The sequence below is a fragment of the Oncorhynchus nerka genome, linkage group LG13, assembly GCF_034236695.1.
Source record: "Oncorhynchus nerka isolate Pitt River linkage group LG13, Oner_Uvic_2.0, whole genome shotgun sequence".
Classification (NCBI taxonomy): Eukaryota; Metazoa; Chordata; class Actinopteri; order Salmoniformes; family Salmonidae; genus Oncorhynchus; species Oncorhynchus nerka.
Genome location: NC_088408.1, coordinates 61412760 through 61432388, shown reverse-complemented (window position 1 = coordinate 61432388; position 19629 = coordinate 61412760). Strand labels below are relative to the sequence as shown.

General features: G+C 41.4%; 2 protein-coding genes across 3 annotated transcripts in view; both read right to left on the bottom strand.

Moving 5' to 3' along the window:
• The window catches only part of LOC115139783 (guanine nucleotide-binding protein G(q) subunit alpha), a 37308-nt gene extending 28946 nt beyond the window's left edge, over window positions 1-8362 (bottom strand). The window contains exon 1 of one of the 2 annotated variants that reach the window (XM_029677557.2): window positions 7186-8362. In XM_029677557.2, coding sequence (XP_029533417.1) covers window positions 7186-7321 — 136 coding nt within the window. In that variant the 5' untranslated portion in view covers window positions 7322-8362. Of the gene's footprint in view, window positions 1-5514; window positions 5755-7185 lie in introns of those variants that run through there. The other variant, XM_029677558.2, reaches the window with a different exon arrangement.
• Window positions 8363-10339: 1977 nt separating this feature from the next.
• On the bottom strand, window positions 10340-12001 carry LOC115140546 (ladderlectin-like). Its single transcript, XM_029678873.2, has one exon. The coding sequence runs from the start codon at window positions 11911-11913 to the stop codon at window positions 11272-11274; it is 642 nt and encodes a 213-aa protein (XP_029534733.1). The 5' UTR covers window positions 11914-12001; the 3' UTR covers window positions 10340-11271.
• Between the last annotated feature and the right edge of the window lie 7628 nt (window positions 12002-19629).

Here is a 19629-nt window from a genome sequence, read left to right as displayed (position 1 = left end):
AGAAATTGGAGTTGCAATTCAACGGCACAGACACGAGATGTATGTGGCAGGGACACCAGACAATCAAGGATTACAAAGAGAAAACCAGCCACATCGTGGGCACAAATGTCTTGCTCCCGGACAAGCTAAACACCGTCTTCGCCTGCTTTGAGGAAAACACAGTGCCACCGATGCGGGCCGCTCCTAAGCTCTGTGGGCTCTCGTTCTCCGTAACCGACGCTAGTAAGACATTTAAGAGTGTTAACCCTCGCAAGGCTGCCGGCACAGACGGCATCCCTAGCCGCATCCTCAGAGCATGTGCCGACCAGCTGGCTGGAGTGTTTACAGAAATATGCAATCTCTCCCTATCTCAGTCTGCTGTCCCCACTTGCTTCCAGGATGTTCACCATTGTTCCTGTACCCAAGAAAGCAAAGGTAACGGAACTAAATGACTATCACCCCATAGCACTCACTTCTGTCATCATGAAGTGCTTTGAGAGGCTAGTTAAGGATCATATCACCTCCACCTTACCTGACACCTGAGACACAGCTCATTTTGCATACCGCCTCAATAGATCCCTAGACAATGCAATCGCCATCACACTGTTCACTGCCCTATCCCATCTGGATAAGAGGAATACCTATGTAAGAATGCTGTTCATTGACTACAGCTCAGCCTTCAACACCATAGTACCATCCAAGCTCATCATTAGGCTCAGGGCTCAGGGCCCTGGGTCTGGACCCCACCCTGTGCAACTGGTTCCTGGACTTCCCGACGGGCCGCTTCCTGGTTGTGAAGGTAGGAAACGATACCTCCGCTACATTGATCCCCAACAGGGGCCCCACAAGGGTGCATGCTCAGTCCCCTCCCTTATTCCTTGTTCACCCATGACTACATGACACGCACCCCTCCAACTCAATCATCCAACTCAAGTTCGCAGACAACACAACAGTAGAAGGCCTGATTACCAACAACAACGAGACAGCCTACGGAGAAGAGGTGAGGGCCCTGGCGGAGTGGTGCCAGGAAAATAACCTCGCCCTCAACATAAACAAAACGAAGGAGCTGATCATGGACTTCAGGAGACAGCAGAGGGAGCTAGCCCCTATTCACATCGACGGGGGAGCAGTGAAGAAGATGAAAAGCTTCAAGTTCCTCAGCGTACACATCACTGACAATCTGAAATGGTCTATCCACACAGACAGAGTGGTGAAGAAGGAGCAACAGCCCCTCTTCAACCTCAGGAGGCGGAATACATTTGGTATGGGCCCTAATACCCTCGTTTACATATGCACCATTGAGGGCATCCTGTCAGGCTGTATTCCCCCTGATATGGAAACCGCAGGGCTTTCTAGAGGGTGGTTGCAGTCTGCCCAAGGCATCACCAGGGGCATACTGCTTGCCCTCCAGAACACCTACAGCACTTGATGTCACATGAAGGCAAAATATCATCAAGGACATCTACCATCCGAGCAACGGCATGTTCACCCCACTATCATCCAGGAGGTCAGTACAGCTGCATCCAAGCTCGGACTGAGCGACTGAAAAACAGCTTCTATCTCAAGTCCATCAGACTGTTAAATAGCCATCACTAGCCGGCTTCCACCCAGTACCCTGCCCTGAACTTAGTCACTGTCACTAGCCGGCTACCATCCGGTTACTCAACCCTGCACCTTAGAGGCTGCTGTCCTATGTACATAGACATGGAATAACTGGTCACTTTTATAATGGAACACTGGTCACTTTAATAAAGTGTACATACTGTTTAATTCATTTTATATTTCATCCTATTAAACTATTGCTGCATATATACTATTCTATCCTACGTATTCTACAGAAATTCTAAATATTCTATCCTCATACTTTCCATAATGTCTATAATGTCTATACATCCCATCACATATTTAAGCAATAAGGCACGAGGGGGAGTGGTATATGGCCAATATACCATGGCTAAGGGCTATTTTTATACATATTATAAAATAGTTACCAACATAATTAGAGCAGTAAAAATATATGTTTTGTCATACCCGTGGTATACGGTCTGATATACCGCGGCTGTCAGCCAATCAGTATTCAGGGCTTGAACCACCCAGTTTATAAATATATTTATACTCCCGGACTCTGACATTGCTCATCCTAATATTTATATATTTCTTAATTCCATTATTTTACTTTTAGATCGGTGTGCATTGTTAGATACTACTGCACTGCTGGAGCTAGGAGCACAAGCACTTTGCTACACCCGCAAAAACATCTGCTAAAAATGTGTATGCGACCAATAAAATCTGATTTAATTTTAAGTTATTGAGTCGTTCCACAGCGCATGATCCAGTCCGATAGTTCTCGTACCGAAGCCAGACGGAATGATGAGATTCTGTTCAGGACTTCTGAGGAAGAAATGACATCTCCAAATGAACGCATACCCAATGCCGAGGGTAGATGATCTGACAGAGCGGTTGGGAGAAGCGAGCTACATAACTAACCTAGATCTCACTATAAAGGCTATTGGCAGGTGCCTTTGGCCCCAGAAGACAAGCCTTTTACATTACGTGAAATTACCCTTCGGGCTTCACGGAGTTGGCGTGACGTTCCAGCGGTTAATGGACTAGCTACTTAGACCCCACCAAGCTCACATTGCAGTTTACATCGACGACGTGGTGATCCACAGAGAAGACTGAAGGATGCACCTACAACGGCTACGGGCCATGCTGGGGAGCCTAAGTGGAGCTAGATTGACAGCAAGAAATTATGCTAAATATCTGGGGTACACGAATGGGAGTGGTCTCATATTCCCCCAGACAAAGAAAGTGGAGACTATCTGGGAGTGGCCAAGGCCAGTGCGTAAAAGCATGTGCGATCCTTCCTAGGGATCACAAGTTACAACCAGTGCTTTATACCCAACTATGCATCTATAGTCGCTCCACTGTCCAACCTGACAAAGAAAGACCTTCCCACCCAGGTGAAGTGGACTCAAGCAGTCAAAATAGCTTTCCAAAAGTTTAAAGAATCCCTGTGCGCGAAACCAGTACAAAGCACACCAAACTTGGACAGGGACTTCATTGTGCAGCCAGAGGCCTCTGATTTCGGCATAGGAGCAGCTCTTCAAGGGGTTGGGAGAGGACAAGCACCCCATAGCCTACATCGGCTGTAAAGTAGATTCTGAGGACGGGGGTGTGTGAGCCATCCAGAGGTGTGGCGGTCAATGGGAGTCAGAGGGGCGGGGGAACGCAGGGAATCCTTGACGATGTCACAAGACTCCCCAAGCACACCCCTTATTACCGGCACAGGGGAAGGCACAGGGCCAATTACGCACAGACAAAAGAGAACAATGGAGACACGGAAGGTGAGGAATGAATCGACAAAGAAACGAGGAGAAATATAGAGCAAAGAAACAAGAAAAGGAAAGAAGAGGACATTGAGACAAAGAAAAATAATGGATTAAAAGATGAAGAACGTTGCGTGAGTGAAATCCAAAAGCCAAAAGCCAAAAGTCAAGCCTAGCCACAAAAGAGATTGTTTAATTTGTTGATTTTTGAAATACTCTTTGGTTTATAAGTGAAGTGCTCTGAACCGAGCTAGGTTTTTATTTCCCCTTTCTTGAACCTGCCGAGTGCCATGATATGAACATGAAATATACCATTTTAGATTTTTGCATCATAAAAAGCAGACTCTGTATACACCACACCCTGCTATAGATTGGAACCTTTCTGGACCGATCACATAATACATTTAATTTATATAGCTTGTGCTTTTCATTCTAATGTTGGATGTTCTTATATTATGTATCTGAGGTCTACTATACATACATGTTACCGATGTTCCCACCTGAATTCACAAACAGACAGCTCTAGGGAAGATCTTGTTCCCATTAGGATAATGCATGTGTAAGATCATCCCCATGACACTTCCGCTTCAAAAGTAAAGAGAGTCGGGAGGAAGGACCATTTCCACCATTTCCTCCTTACCTTCCAGGCCAACTACATTGCAGTCTCTGCATTGCATCAACCAATGGATGGGCGCCATGCCATTGACTGCACAGTTGGGCATCAGATTGCTTTGTCATAGGATGCGGTTAGCTGAAATGTTAAACACCTATCCAGGTGTTGTGAGATATGGCAGGCGTCTGCAATGTAGTCAGGCTGGAACGCGGCCTCAGTTTTCATAGAACACAAGGAGGCTGTGGAATAAACTTCCAGCGTGATGACAAAGAGCCAATGAGTAGAAAGAGGCCCCAGTTGTTTACATTCAGAGGGGACAGTCAAAAATCTATAGTGTGTGCCTGGTTCTAGAGAGCCTGTATTCTGAGTGGTGCTTGAGGGGTTGCATTCGAGTCAGGAAACTGTTGACACAAGGCCAATGATCTAGTATAGTTACAGTACAGTGTTAAAACAATGGCAACGATGCTAAAGTTCACTGTATCTGGGCGGCGGGTAGCCTAGCGGTTAAGAGTGTTGGGTCAGTAGTCGAAAGGTCGCTGGTTCGACTCACCAAGCCGACTAGGTGAAAAAAAATCGGCCAATGTGCCCTTGAGCAATGCAGTTAACCCTAATTGCTCCTTTGAGTTGCTCTGCATAGGAGTATCTTCGAAATGACTAAAATGTCAAAACGTATCTGGAGTCCCCAAACTGACACACGTCCGACAGAGCTGCCTAATAATGGTTGGACTTCCTTGATACACTCATAAAACTAAAGTGAACGGTCAATGTTAGAGTGTTAGTAATGACCTCCCACATGAGCGTTTTTTCTGTGAATTACCCATACTGCATTTCAAGGAATTGTTGATTCGCTGCTGCCGTGGAACAAATGTGAGGAAAATCCAGCTTACTGACCCATGTCCGTAGGCCTATGAGTGCAGGCTTTCAGTTCAGGCAGCTAGGAGTTGATTTGATTACATCTGCCCCTTTTTAACCTAGTTAATTTACAAGCCAAAGACCTAAAAACCCCAGCCTTTTTACATAAGTAACATTCATCATACAGTAGAACATATATGAAACATTGATCAAATAGACAACATTTAGTCATTAATAGTACTTTTGTAATAGATAGTCCATTAAAGCTACATTCTGGGAATAGATAAACTATGAAACGTGGTCCCTGCCACTTGTTATAGGTATAGGTATTGGTATAGGTATAGGTATAGGCATAGGCATAGGCATAGGTATTGGTATAGGTATAGGTATTGGTATTGGTATAGGTATAGGTATTGGTATAGGTATAGGTATAGGTATTGGTATAGGTATAGGCATATAGCCAGCATTCTAGATGCAAGGACTGACAATCCATGACATCCACATGATAGCTCTAAACATATTTTAAAGCTATTATTCTTGCTTGTGGTCTTCTTGTTTGTAAACACTAATAAAACCGTATTTTTTGTGGGTATGATAGAAAAGGACAGTTGTGTTAACATTAGGCATCTTCTTCAAGAATCAATGGGTAGGCTTGCCTGATAATCAGACTGTGCTGTACATTTGTTTGGAAAAATTTCCTCTCACAAGCAGAATGCTGAATAAAATCATATTTTAACTTACTTCACTGGTTGACCGTGCAGAGGGTCCTTTTGCAGGTAGGAATGTGAGACAATATATCCACAGGAAAGTATAACTAGTACAACTTTTCAAAGCGCTGGTAGTGCGTTCTGATTTCTATCACTTGAAGCATTTCAAAAACAGCTGTCTATTTCAGAGATATGGGCGAATGGCGTGCACAGATTGTTGGGCCAAACGTTAGGACTCGAAACATGCAGGAATGTCTACATGCTTAACAGTGTAGGCCAACAGGTAAACACCACTGTAAACACGCTTTTTAGCTCAGGAGTTCTAGACCCTGTAATTGCTACCAATAAAACGCCTAGACTTTGGCCTCATCAGTAAACAGACAGAAACCACTTGGAATGATTTAGGGATCACAACTATCATCCTCAACTATCACTGAAATCAATTGTTGGATGGTGCGAGTGATTAAAAAAATGGTAGCTAAATACACTGAACAAAAATATAAACGCAACATGTAAAGTGTTGGTTCCATGTTTCATGAGCTGAAATAAAATATCCCACTTTTTAAATTTTTTTTTTTTTTACATATGCACAATAGGATGATTTTTCTCAAATGTTGTGCACAAATTTGTTTACATCCCTGTTAGTGAGCATGTATCCTTTGCCAAGATAATCCATCTACCTGACAGGTGTGGCATATCAAGAAGCTGATTAAACAGCTTGATCATTACACAGGTGCACCTTGTGCTGGGGACAATAAAATGTGCAGTTTTGCCACACAACACAATGCCACAGATATCTTAAGTTTTGAGGGAGTGTGCAACTGGTATGCTGACTGCAGGAATGTCCACCAGAGCTGTTGTCAGATAATTCAATGTTAATTCTCTACCATAAGATGCCTACAACGTAGTCGTTTTAGAGAATTTGGCAGTACGTCCAAGTGGCCTCACAACCGGAGACCACGTGTATGGCGTTGTGTGGTTTGCTGATGTCAATGTTGTGAACAGAGTGCTCCATGGTGTAGGTGGGGTTATGGTATGGGAAGGCATAAGCTACAGACAACGAATACAATTGCAGTTTATAGATGGCAATTTGAATGCATGATCCTGAGGCCCATTGTCGTGTCCCAGTTCTTCCATGGCCTGCATACTCACCAGACATGTCACCCATTGAGCATGTTTGGGATGCTCTGGATCGACGTGTACGACAGCATGTTCCAATTCCTGCCAACATCCAGCAACTACGCACAGCCATTGAAGAGGAATGGGACAACATTCCACAGGCCACAATCAACAGCCCGATCAACTCTATGCAAAGGAGATGTGTCTTGGTGCATGAGGCAAATGGTGGTCACACCAGATACTGACTGGTTTACTGATCCACACCCCTACTTTTTTTTAAAGGTATCTGTGACCAACAAATGCATATTTGTATTCCCAGTCATGTGAAATCCATTGATTTGGGCCAAATGTATTCATTTAAATTAACTGATTTCCTTACATGAACTGTAACTCAGTAACATTTTTGTAATTGTTGCATTCATATTTTGGTTCAGTATATATTCAAATAAGATGGCTTTGGAACTAAATTCGACATGTGTGGCTGGTTACAAAGTTAAAACAGGCTGATTCGCAGGCGTAGCTCGCGTATCACTACCCAAAAGGAATTTTGGGCTTTACTTGCATCTCATCATCACCACTAGCTTACCGAGAAGCAACAGCTTCAATTCCCGCCGAGCATCCCTCTTATCCCGGCGGAGCTGCCTTTCGATCTCGTCGTTGATCCGCCTGGCTTCTTTCGCCTCCTCGCTGAGGCAACACGCCATTATGGAGTCAAGGGTCATTCTTTTAAAATCACTTTTCCTGCTTCTTTATGCAGATTCCAGTTGCAATAAATTATAACAGTTAACGAATATCATGTCACGCCCTAACAGCTGGCGAAAAAACACGGACGCGTTTAATATAAATAGGACATAGCCTAGATGTGGTTCAAATAAAATGTATATTTGTGTTGCCCCCCGTTTCGTGTCCTTTCTGATCGCCTGTCAGTCAGAAAACAGTGGCTCGGGGAGTTAACTAAATGTCAGTACAATTCTAATTGGGTAATGGGTAGTGTGAATTCTCTTCTAAATATGATCAACAGATCCGTCCGTAGTCTTTGTGATAAGCATTCTCATTCTTGCCCAGTCATCCTTTTCACGTATTTTATTAAAATGCATGTCTTCATATCCCACGTCCAATATAGTCCTATCATATCATCCGTTTGATGAAAAAATACATGAAACAACGTGTCCGCTTTATTTCCAAGAGCTTGACTCCCGGGCGTGGTAAAGCAGAATATGGCGGACTTTCATTCCAATCCGCTAGACATGAATACAGTTATCTCTCACTCGCAAAAAAAAACAACAACACGAAAAAACACGCAACACCAATCGCATGTTTACTTTACAAAACGGAAAAACTCGTCATCCATGTGCCTTCATGAATAAGAAAATGTCGATTATTCCGCTGCACGTTTGCCTATAATACAAATAGAAAAAACGATCATGTTTCGTACAGCCCTGAGCCTTTCCCTTTCATCAATTCCATGTATTTTTACAGAGACCATTCACTCCTGGTCGGTGACGTCGGACAGTGGTAGGGAGTGTCCTCAGAAGAAAAGCGACTCGAAAGTGGGCCTAGTCCCATAACAAGCAGTTGATGTTACCTGCTCTACCTAAAATCTGTACAGAATAATACCTTCTACATTTGCATGATGGTAGTAGCTGCATGTAAAAAATAAAAGTAATGCAAAGAGACTGGCATTATTGCATAGCAGAAGAAAAACCCAAGGTAAGCAGACTAAAGCAGTATCTCTACAAGGTATAAGCTCGTCTAGCATACCATTATCCCGAGAAATGCTATCTGCCAAATATGTTATCAGTAGTGAATTGGTCTGTGTTGCACAACTTGACCTTTAATCAACAACAATAACAACAAAGGGCCCTACAAGTGTCTGAGTTGCTGTTTATTTTCATGTCAAAGCTTGGGCCACGGAATAAGTGCAATTTATGACTTGAAGCCCCCACAACCTCATAGAATCTGAGGTTTAAAATCCCCGAACCCCAGCACTGCAACTCACAGGATTTAAAAACATGACTGCAAGGAAAGAAAAATAAATGTTGCTGAGTGAGTGGAACACAAACCTGTTCAAGGCCAGTAGACCTATTGCAGATCTATTGTCGGCCTATAGGCTAATGTGCCTGAACTACCTTTTTGAATAAGGCGATATTGTGCTTCTTCACTCGCTGTGTTTACTCAAATCATAGGGCACTGCTGTGCTTCCTGTCTATGGGGTAATGGACAGGATACTGCACTTCTCAAATGTCCTTGAGTACTTCTATTATGCACATTTTAATTAAATGAGCAGTGAAGGCATTTTACATCTATTTAATTGGTCATCTTAAAAAAAGCCTCACTGGTACATGCTTCAGGTCTAGCAACCATTCCTTAATATAGTACAGGTTGGGTTTCTGTACCAGCACTGAAAAAACACATGGGCAAATGATTTCTGCATGATGGATCATTACCTTGGTCATGGAATGAATATAGCTACAGTGATTGAAAGTTAATGGAACTAGTTCTTGATGAGCCGGTTGATGTTTCCTTTGTTTTTCATCATGTTTGTTATGGGGTTGGAGGATGTTCATTTTCCATGACAAGTCTGCTCCAAAATAGCGTTGGCCTACACAGCAAATAATGATATGTACAACTTTTTATTTAAAACATTATTATATGTAAAACGTATTATACTATGTAAAGTATTATTATTGAGCCATGGAAATAGACGTATGTTTATTTAAGCCCTGTGGCTCATCTCATTGGCAGTTTTGGATGCTCTGTTTGCTTACTAACTAACAGTTACAATTGAGTTTATCTCACTGAGGAATTGAGTGTTAGTACCTTAAGCAACCCATTTGAGCCATGAAATGGTGTCATAAAAAAAAGAGTGAGAAGCGTTTAGGGAAATGTGCCTTGTCCCAGATCTGCTTTCAGGGGACACCAGTCACTCAGGCTCCCAAGTGCATCTCAGTTCAAGAGGCGTCACTGCAGTATCTGGTTCGATTCCAGGCTGCATCACATCTGGGCCGCGCACAAATGGCCCAGCGTCGTCCGGGTTTGGCCATCATTGTAAATAAGAATTTGTTCTTAACTGACTTGCCTGGTTAAATAAAATAAGAAGTCAACCTGTGTCTGAAATGAAGGGCAACCCTCACAGGTAAACATTAGCCAAAGTGTTGGTGCCAGTCTGCTATGGTATGTTAACTACTACACTAGGAAGAAAGAAAGAAATAAGAAAACAAATCCACAACATCTTTATAACAGGAAAGCAATTACATAGGTAATCAAAACGTGCAATAGCTATGTTTCCATGAACTTTTCCAGTGATTTTTTTCCTCGACATTTAATTCACAGACAGACGCGACAATTGCCTACCACGGTGCGTTTCCATAAACTGTTGTGTCGATAAAACAGCTGGACGTAATGACGTCACAAAACCTAAAATGTCGAATAGAAATGTGGTTGAAGTGTATCCATCATATTGCGGATTAATAAAGTGGCTACAGTCTGTATGGCCAGCCCACCTATCTTTCATGTCTCAGGTAGCCCGAAAAATCCAGGATGGATATAATACAAACATGGACTAATATTTGCCATATTCTTATCATTCTCATATGTCAAACTTATCGCCACTGTCCGTGCCATGGTGTAACTTGCAGTCACGCAGGCCTAGATGATCTGAAACCATTTGATAGTGAAACTTCAAATTGCAATGTGAAGCAACTCAGGCATTCTTGAAAGTCAATACAAACCTGGTCCCGCAAGGAAACATTTTTTTTTTTATTGTTGAATAAATGGATGCTGCGAGCAGTAGGCATTAGAATTTACATGTGGAGTGGAGTTTTATAGTTGATAACATAATGTGCCAGCATACCTTCAAAAATATTCGGCAATCATATTTATCCGAAGAGCACAGTTTCCATCATCAGTGGCTACTGTGTTTCCATTAATAACTTGTCCACTTCCATTTAACCATCTTGTGTCGATAAAAACAGCTGGACACAATGTCACCCCCCAGAAAAGAAACATTTTTAGAGTGGAATAAATTGATTTTGCTAGCAGTAGGCATTCAGAATTAAATGTGGAGTGGAGCGTTATAGTTACGTGATGACATCACGTGCCCAGTTTACCTTCAAAATGATTCTGCAAATCATCATTTATTAGAAAAACACCATTATTTGTTGCAATAAAGAAAGTTCGAAAAAATACAAATCCACCCCAGTCGAACAGATAAAAATGTTGTTGATCTTTCTTAAATGTATCATATATATGCCGTTTGCATTACACATGTCGCAATAATGTTTTGGGCGTCATTGTTTTTGTAGAATAAACCTGGATCAATGGCTGCATCTTGACTGCATCTCGCCTAAGTCACATTGAGCCTTTTGGCAGACATCCAGGGTGACTGAATAAAGTCAGTAATAAAATCAATGTTTTTTTATTTTTTTATTGAACCTTTAACTCGGCAAGCCAGTTTAGAACAAATTGTAATTTACAATGACGTCCTACCCCGGCCAAACCCGGACGACAGGGCAAATTGTGCGCCTCACTATACGACTTCCAATCACGGCCGGATGTGATGCATCCTGGATTCATTACGCTAAAATGCTGAAAGCAGTTAGAAATAACATCAACCAGCTAACAATTCTTTCTCGTACTGAAATCATGCTGCTGGCAGGAAGCACAATCTTGACTAACAGGACATTTTCACACAGATGAATGGGAGACCTGTGCCACAGTGAGCATTTGACCAGCCCACTGAGGTGCGCAGATGGATGCAAGCGTTGCGGTCCACATCAAGGTGTGTGTACCAGTTTTCGTAGTAGAATCCTACACGGTCGATCCACAGCCACTTGTCTTGGAGATAGAATCCACCGATCCACGCGCTGTGCCGGTTGGCCATTGTCGTTAACTGCTGCAGGAAGCGATACTGTCGGGGGTTCTGAACGGAGGCCAGGTTTGCATGCAGAGTGTTGCAGTGTTCCTCTGCGTTGTGCCACGGCAAGTATGAGTTCACAAAGAGGAAACAGCGCGACTGATGTAGGTACCAACCATCAGGGCAGTGCAAAAACCTTATCGCTGGTGCTTGGACCAGCGCAAGAGCATCAGCCTCAGCTTCCCCTTCTTCAGGTAGAGCAAGCTCTACTTTGTTTTCTACCAGTTCTACTATGGTCTCCATTGGAGCGTCACCCAGTGGCTTCAGTGGCCCAGTCTCTTTAGCCTCTAGAACTGGAACAATGCTTAGTTGTTCCACTGCCACAGCCTGCTGCTGCCCTGCTGCTTCCCTTAGAGTTAAGGCCACACAGAGTAATACAGAGATGCTCAGGACCTTCATGGTGATTTTGCTGGTTAACTGTAGTCGTAGGCAAGTCACAGGTAGTCTTTTCTCAGGTCGGCCAGTGATGGAGTGATGAGTGGAGTAGAGGTTGCTCCGCTCTTTATATACTGTCCCCTCCCCTATGCTTTCACCAAGGAACGTTACGTGACATAGAGCAATGATAAGGGGAATTTTTATGGTAGCTATGAACTAAGCTATAAATTGTGATTGGCATTGTTAATTCATTTCCTGAAAACTTTGGTATCTACGGTCTTTAGCCCGCCGTGTTCCAGTAAATTATGGTAGTAAGGGTGTGTTACACTGAAAATAAACCCAGGTGACAGGAATCAGTTCCAGTAAAGACCTGTTCCAATGTCAGGCCTATAGGGCAGCTTAACCCTCTTCCTGGAGATCTACCATCCTGTAGTTTGTTTTTGTCCAATGTTGGATTAAGTTAGCATACCTGATTCAACTAGGTCTTGGTGAGCAGTTTAGGCCTATACATACAATCTGGGGTGTAAGCATTAGTCCAACCTGTATAGCAAACAGTTGCAAATAGAACACGTTTTGCAACAAAAAGATGAGTTTCTATTGGGAAGATTCAGGTAGGTTGTACTGTTTGCTTCTGTTTGGTTCCAAGTGAATACACCAAGACAGGTGTGCTAAATTAGGGTTAGACTGAACCCACAGGACGGTAGATCTCCAGGAAAAGGGTTGCTGGGCAGCCCTGCAGTAAATGATAGCTAGGCTAGGGGTTAGGGTTAAGTTTAGGAATTAGGTTATATGATTAGGGGAAGGGTTAGCTAAAAGGGTTAGGGGATGGGTTAGCTAACATGCTAAGTAGTCACAAATGAGCAAAAAAAGTAGTAGGTAGTTGAAAAGTTGCTAATTAGCTAACATTTTCTGTGATGAGTTTCGAACTCGCAACTTGGGTTAATAGACATTAGTGTTATAAGCCCACCCTTGATTTACGTAATCAGCTGTCTTATTTAACAATATCAAATGTAACATATCATACTAATTTGAGCGTCCCGGATTTACATGTACTATGTTACGTCTAGTCTATGAGACAAGGCTGTTCAGTTGGTTTGTACCCAGTAAGCAAAATGGCTTTGAAAGTATTTTAGACTTCTTTCCCATTTTTGGAGCTGAATGAAAGGTGAAAATGCATATTTTCCGGACGTCAAATGTTTTTTCTTGATGTCATAAATACATCTTATATGGATATTGAAAATGTGTATTTTCCGGGCGTTGAAAAGTCGTATTTTACGAATGTTGAAAATACATATTTTCCAGACGTTAAATACGTATTTTCAGGCAATTTTCAGGTTTGTTTCGGTTCTGAACTAAAGGTGGATGTTGAAATCAGTAAAAAAAAATGTTCTGAATGAAAGTTTAAAATACTTAATTTACAGACTTTGAAATGTACTTTTTTTGTCATTGATTCTATGGTCAAATTTCAACCTCACCTACTGTATATTCTCAATTAAGTAATCACAATATTAATTCCTTCGAAGATTGCAACATAAAATATTTATTGTTGCGCCCATCTGTCACATGCACTTATGCTAGCTTTTTCAAACTGGCAGCGATGATTTTTTAAGTAGCCCAACCTACAGAATAAACCAACAGACCACACTTTAGTTCAGTAGAGTACATTAGAGTAAAGTAGGCTACAATACAGTACACTATACTGTGCTGTACTCTACTGAACTATATTTTTCTTTACTTTACCATATTGTACTATGCTTCTACTGTACTGTGCAGTACTGTCCAAACTTGTGAAACATAGATGTCTATGATTGGTTCAGATTTGGTCTGGTCCGGACCAAATTTGAACCAATCACAGACATCTATGTTTCGGATAAAATCTGAACCAATCATATACGTATATGTTTGGGCCAAATATAGGCCAGTCTGGACCGAACGTCTGTGGACGTTGAAATCAAGGCCAGTCCAGACCGAACCAAATCAGAACTCAACATAGACTAGTTAGCTACTTTTGAAGTGAAGCTAGCTAGCAGCTAAAATAGTCTACAAGAAACTTTTGTCACTGGGCGCTCTGGAGCCAAAAGGTGTCCTCCAATGGACAGAAATATTGTCCAGAAAGTGTCTAATTGGACAGAAAGCAACACATCTGAGCTCCCTACACTCATTACATGAGAAAAAGCATTATGTTTGCCTAAAACGAAGGATTTATGTAGTTTAATGAGATACAATTTATTAATATTAGCTATATGATATCATATAAATAAACATTTAATCCACAATTTGATGCATACAACGTCCTCCATATTGCATACTTAAATGTATGCTGTTTTTCCTGCCACAAGATTGGAAACGTTAGACACTGTCCAAATTCAGTGCAGAGATGCCCAGGACTTCGAAGCTTGTTATGGTGATGTGTGCGCTATGGAGGACTCAGCCCCGTTGCCAGCAGTCAAGGCAAACCTGAGTCAAGGGATGCTTGACTTCAACGGGGATCGGCTCAAACTGACAAATCTCTGACTGTCAATTAACAGCTATACCATTTCACAGTCAGCAGCAGCTACCAAAACAGACTCGGTGTCGGAGAGCCAGGTAAGCATCAAGTAGGCTAACCCACTTGAAACTTTAAGTAGGAGCCCCTTGCCTCATAACCTGTCCTAATTCCTTGTGCGATCTCTGTCTGGAAAATGAATGACTACCTTCATCTCTCTACCCATCTCAGAAAGGTACAGGTTGGATTATAGGAAGAAGATTCTAGCCATCCGCTTCAAGGAGAATACTGTAAGGCATCCTGAGTGTCTGACAGCTTAACCAATCCTCAATTACCCTCCAACTTCATGGTCTTCCATTGAGAGAGATAGACTTTCTCACTCTCACCAAGGTAGCAAGTTGCAGAGACACATTCACCTGAACCTACCTAAGTTTCCGCAGTGCACCCACTAACACTCATTTGTTGTCACCAGGGTTTAGCCAATGGAAAATATTACTTGGCTCATTGTGTTAAGGCTACATCAGTGTGTTTACATTATCTGTTTGTTTTCTAATGTTCAGCTATCTACCAGAGCTCTGTTTCCTTCTAATGGTGATGGCGAGTATGACATACTCAAAGATCTGTATTGAAGTGATTACACATTCAACAATTGCATGGGCAGAATCATGCATCCTTATTGTGTGGTATTTGGGGTTATGTGTGAGCTCCCGTCGACTGACCTCTCCCCTGCACTGCAGCCTAGGCCGTGTCTCAGAGGTACTGAAGGCCTGAATTTGAGGGCATGGGAGGCCCCACTGGGTCACTCTCAACTGCAACACCCTGGTGGGAGACAAAGGGGCGGCCACCTTTGCACAGGAGTTTGCTGAGGACCTCCGGGTCAAAGGTTAGGGGACACATTCAGTCTCTCATTGACCCTCTTTCAAGTCAGTTATTCAGGATCTTTCCTTGAGCTTGAATCCAGGGTCTTGTTCATTAGGGCACACCGTATCAAAACATATTTTTTATTGGTGGTATTACATTTTTTATACAAATGTTTGCATGTTATTTTGACATTAATACGTGTCACATCAGTTTGCAAAAAAAATAAAAAATAAAATAATTTTGTTAATACAGTCTCTTTTTTGCTTTCTTGAGTAAGGCAGTTCCAAAATGCAGGTGTTTGAGTCTAGATCAGTGCTTTCTGTGGTGGTGGGGCAGCCAGCAGAAAATATGGCGCGTAGGGGTTGGTAACATTCTCTAGTTGTGCTGTGATTGGCTCAGTGTTCCGTCACTAATGGGGACACTACGTTACTGCAAAATCTACGGGGAGAGCATGAAAATTAAAGACCCTTGGGTACTGTCATAGATTTACATTAGAAGTGCCCATCTGAGAAGGCTGAAGGTCTTTGGCCACAGATAAAATCACATTGGTTGAGAGAATTTCATCAAGGCAAAGGGTGGCCACTTTGAAGAATCTCAAAAATAAAATATAGTTTGATTTGTGTAACACTTTTTTTTTGGTTACTACATGATTCCATGTGTTATCTCATAGTTTTGATGTCTTCACTATTATTCTACAATGTAGAAAATAGTAAAAATAAAGAAAAACCCTTGACTGAGTAGGTGTGTCCAAACTGACTGGTACTTAATATATATTACACACTACCGTCAAAGTTTGGGATCACTTAAATGTCCTTGTTTTTGAAAGAAAAGTACATTTTTTGACCATTTAAAATAACAAAAAATTGATCAGAAATACAGTGTAGACATTGTTAATGTTGGGAATTATTGTAGCTGGAAAAAGCTGATTTTGAATGGAATATCTACATTTGAAGTTTACATACACTTAGGCTGGAGTCATTAAAACTATTTTTTTTCAACCACTCAGTCAGTTAGTTAGCACATCTATTTGTGCATGACACAAGTAATTTTTCCAACAATTGCTTACAAACAGATCATTTCACTTATAATTCACTGTATCACAATTCCAGTTGGTCAGAAGTTTACATACACTAAGTTGAAAGTGGGAAAATTCCAGAAAATGTCATGGCTTTAGAAACTCATAGGCTAATTGACATAATTTCAGTCAATTTGAGGTGTACCTGTGGATGTATTTCAAGGTCTACCTTCAAACTCAGTGCCTCTTTGCTTGACATCATTGGAAAATCTAAAGAAATCAGCCAAGATCTCAGAAAATAAATTGCAGGCCTCCACAAGTCTGGTTAGTCCTTGGGAGCAATTTCCAAACGGCTGAAGGTACAATGTTCATCTGTACAAACAATAGCACGCAAGTATAAACACCATCAGACCACGCAGCAGTCATACCGCTCAGGAAGGAGACGCGTTCGGTCTCCTAGAGATGAACGTACTTTGGTGCGAAAAGTGAAAAATCAACCCCAGAACAACAGCAAAGGACTTGTGAAGATGCTGGAGGAAACGGGTACAAAAATATCTATATCCACATTAAAGCCAGTCCTATATCAACATAACCTGAAAGGCCGCTTAGCAAGGAAGAGGCCACTGCTACAAAACCTCCATAAAAAAGCCAGACTACTGTTTGCAACTGCACATGGGGACAAAGATCATACTTTTTGGAGAAATGTCTTCTGGTCTGATGAAACAAAAATAGAACTGCCATAATGACCATCGTTATGTTTGGAGGAGAAAGGGGGAGGCTTGCAAGTCAAAGAACACCATCCCAACCATGAAGCACGGGGGTGGCAGCATCATGTTGTGGGGGTGCTTTGCTGCAGGAGGGACTGGTGCATTTACAAAATAGATGGTATCATGAGAAAGAACAATTATGTGGATATATTGAAGCAACATCTCAAGACATCAGTCAGGAAGTTAAAGCTTGGTCGCAAATCAATCTTCCAAATGGACAATGACGCCAACCATACTTCCAATGTAGTGGCAAAATGTCTCAAGGACAACAAAGTGAAGGCATTGGAGTGGCCATCACAAAGCCCTTACCTCAATCCTATAGAAAGTTTGTGGGCAGAACTGAAAAAGCGTGTGCGAGTAAGGAGACCTATAAACCTGACTCAATTACACCAGCTTTGTCAGGAGGAATGGGCAAAAATTCACCCAATTTATTGTGGGAAGCTTGTGGAAGGCTCCCTGAAACGTTTGACCCGTTAAACAATTTAAAGGCAATGCTACAAAATACTAATTGAGTGTATGTAAACTTCTGACCCACTGGGAATGTGATGAAAGAAATAAAAGCTGAAATAAATAATTATCTCTATTATTCTGACATTTCACATTCTTAAAATAAAGTGGTGATCCTAACTGACCTAAGACAGGGAATTTTTACTAGGATTAAATGTCAGGAATTGTGAAAAACGGAGTTTAAATGTATTTGGCTAAGGTGTATGTAAACTTCCGTCTTCAACGTACATAGACGTACAGAGACCCATTATCAGCAACCATCATCCCTGTGTTCCAATAGCACATTGTGTTAGCTAATCCAAGTTTATCATTTTAAAAGGCTAATTGATTATTAGAAAACCCTTTTGCAATTATGTTAGCACAGCTGAAAAATGTTGTCCTGATTTAGGAAAGCAATAAAACTGGCCTTCTTTAGACTAGTTGAGTATCTAGAACATCAGCATTTGTGAGTTTGATTACAGGCTCAAATGTCCAGAAACAAAGAACTTTCTTCTGATACTCGTCTGTTTATTCGTGTTCTGAGAACTGAAGGCTATTCCATGCGAGAAATTGCTAAGAAACTGAAGATCTCGTACAACGCTGTGTACTACTCCCTTCACAGAACAGCCAGCGCAAACTGGCTCTAACCAGAATAGAAAGAGGAGTGAGAGGCCCCGGTGCACAACTGAGGAAGAGGACAAATACATTCGAGTGTCTAGACCAAAAGGATGTTATTATAATATTTTTTAACTTACATGTTTTGCTAAAATAAAGGTTTAAGGAAACACAGCCATGCACCACAGTACTAGAAGACAAACCAGTTAAATTGGTATTGTAAGTATAAATCAAATCTTCCATTATTTTAATTTTAAAAAGCATGAAAAGGTAGTGTAATGGGATAATATCTTACTGTGGTGTGCGAAGAATCCAATACTTGTATGCGGTACAAATCAAATGATTGTGTCCTCTAAGAGTATGAATTAGTCTGTTTAAGGAAGTTATTGTAGTTTGAAGTACAATACCAACATAGCTACTGCACTAGGTCAAAGCTGTGTGCTGGAAAACATTGGTAGAGCATGGGTGGAATAGGCATTAAAATGTAGTTTTTTTTGTATATATATATATATATATATATATTACTATGGGCTTATAAAGAAAAAAAAGAACTATTCTTTGTCCCGTAAAAGTGGGGTGGGGAGTACTCAGTAGGGTCTGTAGAATCTATATATGGTGTCAATTCACGAGGCTCTGAATAATACAGAGTGTTGCGGGACTTTTTCTGTGGTCAAACAGCTTAAAACGGGGTGCCTGGACACTATATGATACAAATATAATTAGAAATGATCGATTTTGTGTCCATAAAACCAGAGTCCAGTCTACCCACTAGAGTCCCTACAAAACAAAAGGTTAGGTCATAGGAAGCTTTATGTTGACATTTGAACAGTGAGATACAGAACCATGGACAGTTAACATTTTAGAATGTTATGTTGTCTGCCTCTCTCCAAATATGTGGCCCAAAAGCATATTAATATGATGTTATATTTTAGTTATTGCAAGACCACACACTGGTTAAGAGAAAATATGAATTTCTGTCTTAAATAAACTGGGATGGAAAATAGTCCGTTGGGGTTCTACTAACCAAATATGTTGTTTTTCAGGTGGGGTTGTGTAGAACAGCCTGCTGGGCAGAGTAAATGTCCAGCTACACTCCATGAAATGACACGATACATGGATTCCGCAGACCCTACTGAGTATTCCACCATAATTTCCAAATAAATTCATTAAAAATCCTACAATGTGATTTTCTGGATTTTTTTTTCTCATTTTGTCTGTCATAGTTGAAGTGTACCTATGATGAAAATTACAGGCCTCTCTCATCTTTTTAAGTGGGAGAACTTGCACAATTGGTGGCTGACTAAATACTTTTTTGCCCCACTGTATGTCAGGTCTCTCAGTCGAGTAGTGAATTTCAAGCACAGATTCAACCACAAAGACCAGGGAGGATTTCCAATGCCTTGCAAAGGACACCTATTGGTAGATGGGTAAAGAAAAGAAGGAAAAATAGTTTAATTTCATACGGTACTCTCTGAAGTAACTCGCAATTGGGTAACACGGCTGTATGACAA